Source organism: Gadus morhua, chromosome 7 (genome assembly GCF_902167405.1).
Source record: "Gadus morhua chromosome 7, gadMor3.0, whole genome shotgun sequence".
NCBI classification, from domain to species: Eukaryota; Metazoa; Chordata; class Actinopteri; order Gadiformes; family Gadidae; genus Gadus; species Gadus morhua.
In genome coordinates, this window is record NC_044054.1 from 7,096,923 (window position 1) to 7,109,829 (window position 12,907).

The following is a 12,907-nucleotide window of genomic DNA, read 5'->3' on the forward strand; positions in this document are numbered from 1 at the left end:
ACCAGATTGGTGCCAATTATTGTCGTGTCTGCATTGTAATGCACAACTTTGCCTCTTGTTATAAAACAACGTGTATCCAAACAACTTTAGCCAATGCAACCTCCTATGTCAGTGTTGCTATGAATACTATGTTGGATTATGAAAAAGTGTTAGTGTGTGCGTGTGCGATGTCATGTAGACTATAGACTGATTGTCTTGGCTTGCATTCATGAAATATTGTACTGATAGGCCTACTGCATATTGACAACATTTAGATCGGTATTGCGCAAAAATCGGGAGATGGGGACCCCCCCCGAATATGGACGGGTATTTCGCACACTGAGGAACAGAGATCTAATACGTTTAGTTGTAACGGTGTACTTATTGAAAGACTTTAACAAAAGTAACCATAGCTGTAATTCTTAGCTTATTCAGGGTTGCTTGTCTTTTGCATGGTTGGGGATGCCAGCGATGATGGTGACGATGAAGGGACCCTTGAAAACAGCGCACCTAGAGCGCATGCGCACTTCCTATCTCATAATTTCGACTTTTTATCTCATAATTTCGACTTTTTATCTCATAATTTCGACTTTTTTTATCTCATTATGACTTTTTATCTCATTATGACTTTTTATCTCATTATTATGACTTTTTATCTCATAATTTCGACTTTTTATCTCATAATTATGACTTACAATGGGGATTTTTTTTATTTTTTTTTATTATTATTATTATTTTTTTACTGGCGGGAATGGGCTTCCATAGTTGGCGGTTAAACCAATAAAAATAAAAATATTTATAAATATTCTTATGTTATATATTATAAATATTTTTATTTTATTATTTATTTTCTTTAAAGTTATTTTCCCAGCAAACTGGCCTGTTCCCCTAGAGGAACCGTATGGGGAATCCAAGTTGAAACAACTTGCACAAAGGTTCAGACTTGATGACAGAAAAATTCTTGAAGGCTATAGGGATTTTAAGGATAACTCAAGCATCATTCCAGAAAACCTTGCACCACTCCTGAATATCGACCATCTCATTCCAGTTAGCACTGCTGAGTGTGAGAGGGGGTTCAGCTTAATGAACATCATTGTGTGCTCCCTGAGATGCAGTCTGCACATGGTCACAGTGTTGTCCTTGATGTTTATTCAACTGAATGGCCCACCAATCACAAAGTTCAATCCAACACGTATGTGAAGTCCTGGCTGGTGAAGCACAGGGGAGCCATGAACCCCAGAACACAGCAAGGCAGGACCTGACGTGGAGGACAAGGAGGCCCTCTGGGCACTACTGTGAAAAGAATGCATACTAATACACACACATGCCATAGATAGATAGTTCTTAATCTACACATACTTTTCTTTACTGTTGAAATTTGAATAACTTGAATAAACTACAAACACATTCATTGACTGTCATTGATTGATTTAATATAACTTTAATTGATAACATAATGGAATATAAAGCCAGGCTAGCCTTAGAGTCGCAACACTTTGCGTTGCGTTGTGTCGAGGTCGGTCTGATCACAATATTCATAGTTTACCCGCCTCTAATTGAACCACTACAGCCCTGCCCGGTAGTATGATAATACTTTTGTTTTATCTTACATGCTACATTTATTTTGAAGTACTGTTGGAAGGTTAAGTTAAGTAAAGTTAATTCACACTGTGTGACTTACCTTTTATTGTGTATGTCAGGGGTTTTCAAAGTGTGAGAGAGTGAGCCCCCCCTCAGAGAAAATAATTCAGCTGAGCCCCCCCCCCCACATTTTAAACATCTCTGATCATAATTTTAAAACATTTGAAACATATTTTTTAAACTTTTGAAACATATTTTTTAAACATTTTAAACATATTTCTGAAACATTACAACTTCTTTGTGCGTTTTTAAACACATTTCTTAACACAATTTAACAACTTTATCCAAGCATGTTTTAGCTTAACCTTTTTTAAATACATTTCAACATCTTAATCTGTGTAAACTGCCAGTTTACACAGTTTCATTCAGGGTCCCCGACTCTGAATTTTCAGAGTTGATTAAGATCTGCTTTTTCAGTCCAGAGATTCGACTATTCGGCGGGGTTTGTTTACCGGCGTTGCTATGGTGACCTAAATTATTATAAGCAACTGAAAACGATGCCGGTTTGAAACTAAAACTGTGATTCTGAAAAAAGTATAAATGCTATCAAAATTCCATTTGGATAGTATTGAAGATACAAGTGTGTAGATTTGTTCAATGGTTTGAACGATGGTAAACGGTTGAAAAATGAATGAGTTACGATGTCTAGAAGTAAGTATCAGAATGGGCTGACGTCTTCAATGAAAACAGCTGAAAACGAAGCGGTATGAAACTAATGCTACGGCCACACCAAACGCGTTGCTCGCGTTAGGGGCGTTGAAAATCGGCATTTTTGCATAGGGAACCATTGGTTTAGGCGCGGTACACGCGTTGAAGCGTTGAAGCGTTGCGTTGGGGGCGTTAGGCGCGGCAGTTGCACGTAATTACGCACGTAAACGCAGTAACGCGCCCAACGCACCAACGCCCGGAGTTCAGAAAATTGAACTTTCAACGCTCCAACGCGTGACGCTTAGCCGCGGTAGCCAATCAGCGTGGAGCTTGACCCGACGTCACTGGCAGAGAGTAGTGAGCTTGCACAGAATACGGCCGACATCTTTCTTTTTTCTGGGTGGAAATAGTAACATAGTTACGCCATTAAATGCGTTTATGGAAACATTTCTAGCGAGAAATGTGCATTTTACTTTCATAATCTTCGCTCGGTGAATGTGAAGGATGTTTGGTTTGATAGTTAGGACGAAGAGGGAACGCTCCGTTCACTTGCATGGACAGCGTCTCTGGTTGCTAAGCAACCTCAACGTCTTGGCGGACTATTTCTCTGCTGATCAACACTACGAATGCTGGAAACACACCAGACACACCATGTGAAGTTATTTAACCCGATTATTGTTATTTATATCCAAGATTATTTAATCTAACCCGATCCAAGCTCTATCATTCACCCGCGATAGCCAATCAGCGTGGAGCTTGACCCGACGTCACTGGCACTGCATAGAGGACGGAGGACGCACAAAAGTAGAAAGAAGATGGAAGACAAAGTCATTGTTTCAGTTTGTGCTCGTCCAATCCTGTACGACACCACGATGGTGTCGTACAGAGATCGAAACAAGAAGGACCTGGCGTGGGTCGAAGTGGGCGAGGAGACTGGGCTTCCTGGTAAGTTCAGTGAGGGTTTATTTTGCTTGTCTTCAGCTATCGGTTGTGTTTACTGTGAAACAAATTTGCGGTAGCACCAGTAAGCACTGAGGTGATAGTACTACAACAGATTGTCCCGCTTGTCAGGCTACACAACTTAATACGTATATTCTGTTTTTATCAGTGGACGTATGTCGCAGAAAGTGGAAGTCTCTGAGGGACAGATATATGAAGGAGAAAAGGAGTGAGAAGGAGGCAAAAAAGAGCGGGTCAGCGGCAGGTACATCAAAGAAGTGGAAGTTCTTTGTGGTCCTGTCCTTCCTCAACCCATTCGTCACCCCGAGGGAGACCACTAGCAACCTTCCTCGGGTGGCAGAGGATGAGATCGAGGATGACGGGGCTGCAGAGACTTCGCTGTCTGGGGCAGGAGAGGCATATGAGGAGTGCGATGAGGCAGCAGGGCTATCGCACAATGCAGGTTTGTTGACAAGTGAAGACACGTACACGTGTAGCTTCTGCATTATGGGCAGATTCTGTATTGAGGAAAGGTTTATGGTGCTGCACGATTCTGTCACCATCTTTAATGTGCTGTAATATAGATCACTTGTATATCTTCCAAGCCCCAAAAAAATGACTTCTTTCTGAATAACATAGATCAGCCGTCAGTGAGTGACTCTGACACTGACGATGCCTCTGCTGCCCCTGTCCCTGCCGCTGACCCTGCCGCTGACCCAAGACCACCGGGCGGTATGTACAGGACACAGTTGTATTATAGCTTTAATTTCTGATTTGTATACTGTTATGGGATTACTACTTTAACTTAAAGTGACTAAACTTCCAACCAACCACCGCATGTGTATTGATAACGTTTTGGCTTTTCACTTGTGAAGGTAGTATTGCACTAACTTACAAATGGTGTTTTAACTTTCATACAGGGACGAAGAGGAAGAATGCCAGGAGGGTACCGTGCGGGAGCACCCCAATACAAGAGGCCATCCTCCAGGCCCTGCATATGGAGGCTGCCCAGACCCCCCCACCACCCCCCCCACCCCAGCTCTCGGAGGACGCATTCTTCCTCCAGAGCATACTTCCTTCCCTGGAGAGATTGCCACGCCAAGCTTGTGCTGAGTTGAAATTTGAAATTCACAAGCTCGTAGTTGAAGCCACAAGACGCACTAATTTGGAACCCATATAATTATTAAATATGCTCATGCTTATTTGCAACAGTGGTGGTGACAATCTCTCCAGGGAACGAACTGGGCTGCTGTGACTAAAAAATAAGCTGTTTGTGAGAAAGGTAGTTAGTGAGGTAAATCCTTTCTCACAAACAGCTTATTTTTTAGGAAGATGTTAATGTTCTTGTTCTTGTGTTCTGTTTTAAATTTATAATATATTGTTCTATGTTGTTTTGTTAGTCGTTTTGTACATAAAATATTTTTAATAACTCTTCTGAGTGATTTTAAGATCTAGCATGCACGGACACAAATACACATACATTTTGCTACTTCATATAACAATTTTAATAACAACTTAATAATAATGAAGGAATTGCCGCTTTGTTTTGTGTGGGTTGCTCTTAAAAGAGCCGTTTTGGGGTTGCTTGTGCACTGCACTAAATGTCGTCCTGCCACGAGACGGTTCCTTCTTCAGAGAAGTAGGAGGTGAAGGTCTCGCGGATCCGAATGGCCTCTCTCCCGGCGTTGTTGGCAGCCACTCTCCCCAGCCTTGGCAGAGGCTCCACCGCACCACCCGGGATGCACTCCCTCACTGCTGCTGTTGGTGCTGTTCTGCGGAGGAAATTGTGGAGCACACAGGTGGCCTTGATGCATCTCTCTGCCAGCTCAGGACGGACCTCGATGACCCTCCGGTAGATCCGCCACTGAGAGGAGAGGATACCAAATGCGTCCTCCACCACCAACCGAGCCCGGGACAGACGGTAGTTAAAGACGCGCCGCTCTGGTGGGAGGACGCGTCCGGGGAATGGCCTCATGAGGTTGGTCCGTAGCGGAAAGGCCTCGTCCGCTACAAACACATGAGGCAGGGGTCCTCTGTGCTCAGCCCCCGGCAGTGCTCTGTCAGCAGGGAGCTGGAGATCGCCAGCGTGGAGGGCCTGACCAAACGCAGAGTTGGCCAGAATTCCTCCATCACTGGTTCTCCCGTAGCCCCCCACATCGATGACCCGGAAGCAGTAGTCTGCGTCGACAACTGCCAAGAGAACGATGGAAAACGTTCCCTTGTAGTTGAAGAACTGCGAACCGGAGTTCGCAGGGGCCTTCAGAACTACATGCTTCCCATCGATGGCACCACAGCAGAGAGGGAAGTTCCACCGCTCCTCGAACCGCTCTGCAACCACTCTCCACTCCTCTGCAGTGGGCACAGCCATGAACTCCTCCACCAGGCAGTCCCAAATAGCCGTGACCACATCCGAGACGATGGAAGCCACGGTGGAGGTCCCGACCCGGAAGCTGTTGGCGATCGTCCGGAACGAATCACCACTAGCCAGGAATCTGCAACACATGAATTATTTATTTTAGCCTTATTGATAATTTCAGTTGTATAGCAAATCTGTAGGCCAATTATCTCACTGCACAGGTAAATGTCTTGACTAGTGTTTACAGTGGATTTGCATCATCTTATTTTACTTTCAAAAGCATGACAAGGAGGTCAATGTGGAATTTACTTGCATAGTATGATATGAATGAATATGTTGAGCCATGATGCATTCCTTAATTTTGTTTGTATAAAACTCTGGTGACATGCATGCATGAAGATTTGCGTTTAGGTTGAAACACTGGGTGGAGCATTGACAGGAAAAATGAATAGCAGGTAGGCGCAATGGGGAAAGCAACTCATATCACCACCATGTCATGTCAGCACGCTTTCGTTTGCCTTGTGTTGAATTTAACTCAATGAATATTGCCTTTCATGTTACAATGGCCTATGCCATGGGTGTGCCTAGTGCACGATGCTTGAATAAATGGGTCACTACTCAAATATAAACAACACATTGGAAAAAGATGAATGCACTTTCCGATAGTATATGACTACAGAATGTGCTGATTTTAATAGAGTAATTAGCCTATGAAACCGCAACTTACCGGAGACAGATGGACAGGCGCTCCGCCGCTGATATGGAGCGCCTGTAGTTGGTGTCCTGACGGGAGATCCTGGCACCAACCCGGGCTAGCAGGTCATCGAACAAGGGGACAGTCAAGCGCAAATACCGCTTGAACCGGCCGTCATCCAGGCGGAGTTCCTGGAGGAGGTGGTGAAACTCACCCAGCTCTGAGCGCCTACGCATGATCTCATGCACCCAAACACGACGGCGTTTGGGTTTATTTCTCTCTTCCAAATTCCACAACTCATACAGCGCAGCGATGGTGATGGCCTTCATGTTTGTGGAGCTTTGGAAAGAGAATGAGCGGGAGAAAATGGGCGGGCTCATCTAGCTGCGTTGGCGCGTTGACGCGTTGGAGCGTTGAACCACCACACACCGGTCAAGCGTTGGGTTAGACGCGTTACTCGCGTTATCCAACGCGAGTAACGCGTTTGGTGTGGCCGCACCATAAAACTGTGATTCTAAAGAAATTTTAAATGATAACAAAATTCTGTTTAGATATTATTGAAGATACAAGTGTGTAGATTTGTTAAATGGTTTGCACGAAGATAAACGGTTGAAAATTGATTTAGTTAGGTTACTTCTACAGTACAGGTTTTTCTTCGGGTTTATTTTTTTCTCACGTCGCGCCCCCCCTGAAGAACTCTGGCGCGCCCCACAGTTTGAAAACCACTGATGTATGTTATTGATGCTTTCCGAATCACTGCCTTTCTGCTCTCTGGTTTCGAGATAGTGTTGGTTAAGGTGTGGTAAACACTAGTTTCTAGGAAATGCTTAATTTCTGCATAAAAGCTCTCCATAGCTGCTGCCATCTCCGGGAAACAAAACTCTCCAACGTACAGTACAGTACATCTAGTTACGTGGTTGCTATGACGACAGCCAGAGCTACATCACAAAACAGCCAATCACAACTGTCCGACGTACAGCCAATCACAATGTATACGCCCATTCAAGCGTACAGCCAATGATATTGTGTGACGTAATCAGCAGACGACGGACCCCGAGCCGATCTGGAAGCCGAGCCCATAGATATATAGAACACTAGATACGTCACGGCAATGTTGAGCTCCGGTCGGCTGACGGCCACCGCGGCGGCCATCTTGAATGGGTCAACCCGCTGCCTAGTGCATTACACCTTATGGAAAATTCATGCAAACATGTAGCAAATTTGAGCGGTGATGGTTCAGTGGATGACACTAAAATCATCATAGTTGATATTCCATGTTTGATTTTAAGTGGTAGGCAGATTTTTTTCCTCTGTTATACAAGAAACACACTTTTTAACACAGGACATTTAACTTGCCACTGATTATATCTACTATCAGAAATGTTTCTGCTGGCCTCAGATTAACATTTTATTTCTCAAAAAGCAAATATCTTATCCATTTAGCTTATAACTCTCAAACCACTCTAACACTGCATCACTGTTGACTAGAACCAGCAACCCTCCAGACTGAGATACAACTGGAACTATTGATTGAATTTATTTCAGACATTCAAATACAAATTAAACATGTGAAAAATACAAAACAAAAAGAAAAGGACAAATATTTAATCAATTAACTTCCTGTGTTCCTCATCTTTTTATATATCTATCTATATACAATTTTCTTTATGACACTATATTTGATATTTACAATCCATACATATACAACTTAAATAAAATAAATACTATATATTTTATAATTTACAATATACAATCCATATATGGATTAATACTATATATATATATATATATATACACACAAATATATGCAAAAACACATATATATATACACATATATAACTATACACATATACAGAACTATAACTATATGTGTCGTTTTCAAAATCCTATAACTATACACATATGCAGAACTATATATATAACAACTATAACTACATGTATATATATATATATATATATATATATATATATATATATATATATATATATATATATATATATATATATACATATAACTATAACTATATGTGTCGTTTTCAAAATCCTTGAAACAGGATGGTTTTTCCGAGTTTCTTTCGGGAATTTCCTCTCTGCCAGGTAAGCGAGGTTAATTTGGCGATATGATGCAGCCGTATTCGCAGAAAAACAGAGACAACCAGCGACAGGAGGAGGGACAGGTGATTGTCGATGCCAAACTGGCTTTCTTGGACATGGCTCCCCAGTGCAAAGACGTCCTCTGTCCCGATTTCCTCTCTGACAAAGTGGGCTACAACAACCTCATCAGGGGCTTTCCCTGGAGAGTGTTGACGAATGGCCCTCTCCGCAGCTCTCACCACCTTCAAAAAGAGAATTAGAAAATATTAAAGCTGTGACTGTATGAGGATGGGTTGGGCTGTTGGTCATCGTTGGGCAGCATGCTAGCTGTGTGTACAGAGGAGCTGATGGATGTTTTTACTGACCTTTACAGTTCCTTTTGAAGGAATCATCAGCCCACCGTTATTGCGAAGTTCCAGGAGATGGTAGCTCTGGTCAAATGGGACAGCTGAAGTATCTGTCACCAGGCTGGCACGGCACACATCACAGGACAGGCTGCGAAAAATACACCGGACGACGAACCCAGCAATGTAAACCAGTGCGTTGTCTACTAGAGCACCAAAGCGAGTCGGGAGGTAGCTGTGGTCCCCTACAAGGGCAGAAATGTTCAGAAATGGAGAAACCAGCTCTTCAGCAGTGGCGGCATCTGCAGAGGACATCTCAGCAGCGGAGAGGGAGACTCTGGTGTAGTGCTCAGCTGACAGGGTGACAGTGGCATCCTGTCCTCTCACGTTGCTAGAATCCACAGGCTTGACACCACATCTGAACATGAGCTTGCGGAAGATACCCTGGAACTGTCCAGCAGTTGGGTTGTTATTCCAGCCTCCTAATGAGAAACAAACAGCAACATACAACCCTTTAAGATATTTAAATTGTGTCGTGTAAATCGTGTTTTCCTTATATGAATAGAGGAGACATGAGTGGTAGAGTAGGAAGGATATCAAAACCAACACAGGGCTACTTTACATTGAGGCAATTAACTTATTCCATAGTTATAGTAGACCACACTAGAGATGCGCGGATGGGCTATTATTTCATCCGCAACCGCATCACAAAACGCTTGATCCGCCCGCCATCCATCCGCAACAATTTTTTTGACCAATTTTCAAAACCGCACCCGCCCGCCATCCGCCTGTTGTTTTTAGGTATATGCGCTGCTGACGCGAGGCTAGAAAGTTCTTGCCTGTTCTTGAAAGGAGACTGATCCAATGCCGCAAAGATATTTAAAGGATAAAGTCCCTAGTATGAAAGCCAATTGGCTATGTTGTAGCCTATCCCCAGAATATTATCAGTGAAGTGACGTCCGTCTCCGATCGATGCACAGGGAGAAACTTTAAAATAGCCAAGCACATCGGCAAACCTGACCTCACCATAGGCTAGTGGGCCTACACTTTTTTATCATTGTAATAAAACGCAATTTGGTACACCATTTTAATATGGTAATATAGCCTACTGTGTTGTTTTTTTTGCAAAATGAAAGATAGCCTTTTAAGGAAACGCCGACTCGAGCCTATTAATTCCGAAATTTCACCGCATTGAAGGCTATATAGGCTACTGTAACAAGCCCAACACTTGCCTGCTTGCCTTGAAAATCAAAGTTTTCCGACTATTTTTCTTACCTTCTTTCTTAGGTGTTGATGTTACTGAGCTAGAAGTTTAACTTGTTCTGCACATCTCGCGCTGCCAATGCCTGATGTCACTTCTGAGTCAAATCACTCCATCATCTCTTTGAAATTCCATATTCCACGAGTGGTAGGCTACAATGACTGGCTGTTTTAAAATATAACTTATACGAAACAAAATAACCCAGGCAGTTTCATCAACGAGACGTTAAAGCTTCTTCCAATACTGACAGCTGTCTCATAACTTGCAGGTTTGTGGAGACGCGACATGGGACGGATCGTCACTTAATTTAAACTTCTTTGCTTCCGTTAGTGTGTGTGTGTGTGTGTGTGTGTGTGTGTGTGTGTGTGTGTGTGTGTGTGTGTGTGTGTGTGTGTGATAGAGACAGAGAGGCCAATTTACTGCCTGATGAGAATTGGATTATTTCAAAATGTGCTTGGAAGTAGGTAACGACATTTAACAATGTGTATATATTTTTGAATTTCGTCGGTTAAACCGCCAACCGCCCGAATTTAATTAAAATATTATTTTTTGTCACGCCCGATCCGCGGTTTAACCGCGGAGTCCGCGGTTGCAACCGCCAACCGCGCATCTCTACTGCATAAGGTCCCAAGTGTTATTTTAATCTATTCATTATTTAATTTGGGCATATTCTTAAACAACTATATCAAACATCTCACTTATACCTAATACCCTACCTATACTAACCCAGAAGATAATGAGCATGAGATCATGGAGCCTCCCTGTAATGATCGTGTTGCATCAAGTTTGATGCAAAGTTTGGGCCGAGATCCGACACATAAATGTAAGTTAACATTCTGTAGGCCTAGCTGGCTAACGTACCCGTATTACGAGATCGAAGAAGGGGGCGCTAACGTCAGTTCTTTGCTGCCCATACTACTAGATCGACGAAGAAGAACGGGGCGTTCCAGCCTGCGTAAACGAGAACGCCCACCACACGAGAACGCCGGGGGGGGCGTTTTAGTCTGCGTGAACGGGAACGCCCACGACACGGGAACGCCCATTTGTGTCTGCAGTCGGATGATATTGTTTATTTTGGGCTCACCCCTAATGAGGTCAGTGTTGTGAAAAGGGCTACATAAGTTTTAGGACAGGCACACATGTATGCTATGCACATGCTTTAATTAATAAATATGAACAAATAACAAACATAAACACAGAAATGTACATCAACTTTTTATGACCCCTTCAGGTCAGAAAATTTGCCTTTGAGCTGGCAGTGCATTTCAGCTGCCCATTCCCTGCATCCTGGTCGAGGAAGAGCATGGCGGGGAAGGACTGGTTCACCTCCTACATGGAGCGCAGTGGCAGCCTCTCCCTTCGGCGTCCAGAGGCCACTAGCCAACAACGGTTGTCAAATTTCAACCAAAGAAATGTCAACTTGTTCCACCAAAATTTAAAGACTGTGCTGGATCGGCACCAGTTCCAGGCCAAGGATATTTGGAACATTGATGAAACCGGTATTTAATATGAACTATATTAACATAAAACACAACTATATACACATAACTATATATATACAACTATGCTCACACAACTATTTACAGGGGTCACCACTGTCCAGGTGCCAGACCGTGTCGTCGCCCAGATGGGGCAGAAGCAGGTCGGGTCAGTGACCTCAGCGGAGAGGGGGCGGACACCCCGGTGAGGGCTGCTTTAGAGGCGGAAAAGCAGGGAACTGTGAAGCAGCGTCGTCCCGCCAAGCAGCCTCCCTCCTCTCGGGCTCCCAAGAAGAGGCTGTTCTCGCCCGCTCCTGATGCCGCCCCCCTTGCTGGAGTCACACCTGTTGCCACCTCAGCTGCTCCTCCCACCATCACCTGGCCCGCTGATGGAGTCAGCCCCACCTTAGGCCTAGTGTGTCCTGTTCCGGAGGCAGCAGAGTTCACCACTATTACTGCCTCTACTTCTCCAACTTATTTAGGCCTATCCAGCGAGGGCTTCAGCTGCCTCGTGTGCTGCGAGCTCTTCAGCGCCTCGATGCCTGGGGAAGAGTGGGTCCAGTGTGTCTTTTGCTACAAGTGGTCGCATGAGGCTTGCACCGACGGGAGTGCACACTACCTGTGACACCTGTGTGACAAAGAATAAAAATATTTAGCCTACTATACTGTCCATGTGTCTTCACTAGTTTGCAGTGGAAATACTGTAAATGTAGGCCTACAGCACAATTCACTTAACATTATAGACTGGTTAACTAACTAACTAACTATGAGGCCTGGGTTAGGCTATGAGTGGGAGCTTGGCTATTAAATATTTTGCAGGGTAGGCCTACTTTTCGTCCATCATTGTAACGCATCGAAAATAACAATGGCTACATTAAATTATGACAATAATAATTTAATTTAGTGGACATGCACACTTAAGAACTGCTGGGTATAAGCTATAGGCTAGCCTTCTACACCCTTGCTCTTGGTCAAGACACATGGCCATTACCATCCATCAGCTAGAGTGTCAAAGTTCTGCTTATTATGATTTCAACATAATGTTCATGTAAATGTGCAGACTATTACACAATATTTATCAGATAAAATAAGTTTAGCCACTTACCTGTCCACAGAGACTCCGGATTTCAGATGTAACAGGTCTCGTGATATCCTGTTGACCTGGTAGTTTTTGTTTAAAATAAATAAAAGGATGTTCAACTGTGTATCCTTAAACATGACTTAGGACAGGGAAATAAGTAAATTTAAGGCAAATTTAGTTGTCCAAAAGAAGAAAGGTGAGTTTTAATCGAAATGTGCATCTTGACAATTACGCACGGGCCAAAAATATATTTTGACCTATTTATATTACGCGAAATTATGTGAAATTTTAGCAATGACGAGTACACTAGTATGTTGTCTGGTATGTAGCGTAAAAACAAGAGTATGGGCAATAGATTCTTTTTAAAATATGCTGTTTCATTCATCCCGCAT

The 12,907-nt window shown here is 43.4% G+C and overlaps 1 protein-coding gene across 1 annotated transcript; it reads right to left on the reverse strand.

Annotated features, from left to right (window-relative positions):
* Positions 1 to 4,770: 4,770 nt before the first annotated feature.
* LOC115546724 (protein ANTAGONIST OF LIKE HETEROCHROMATIN PROTEIN 1-like) lies at positions 4,771 to 7,409 on the reverse strand. Its single transcript, XM_030360424.1, has 3 exons — positions 7,360 to 7,409; positions 6,291 to 6,596; positions 4,771 to 5,699 (listed from the first exon to the last, which is right to left on the reverse strand). Exons 1-3 carry the CDS (start codon positions 7,407 to 7,409, stop codon positions 4,805 to 4,807), a joined length of 1,251 nt encoding a protein of 416 aa, XP_030216284.1. The 3' UTR covers positions 4,771 to 4,804.
* Positions 7,410 to 12,907: the final 5,498 nt, after the last annotated feature.

What these genes read in the sequence shown, in the direction of transcription:
- LOC115546724 (XM_030360424.1), bottom strand. Translation starts at nt 7,409, where the DNA reads ATGGCCGCCGCGGTGGCCGTCAGCCGACCGGAGCTCAACATTGCCGTG. An exon ending in GAGCTCAACATTGCCGTGAC is followed by an intron (nt 6,597 to 7,359) that starts GTATCTAGTGTT and finishes CTCTTTCCAAAG; the next exon opens with CTCCACAAACATGAAGGCCA. An exon ending in CGCCTGTCCATCTGTCTCCG is followed by an intron (nt 5,700 to 6,290) that starts GTAAGTTGCGGT and finishes CATGTGTTGCAG; the next exon opens with ATTCCTGGCTAGTGGTGATT.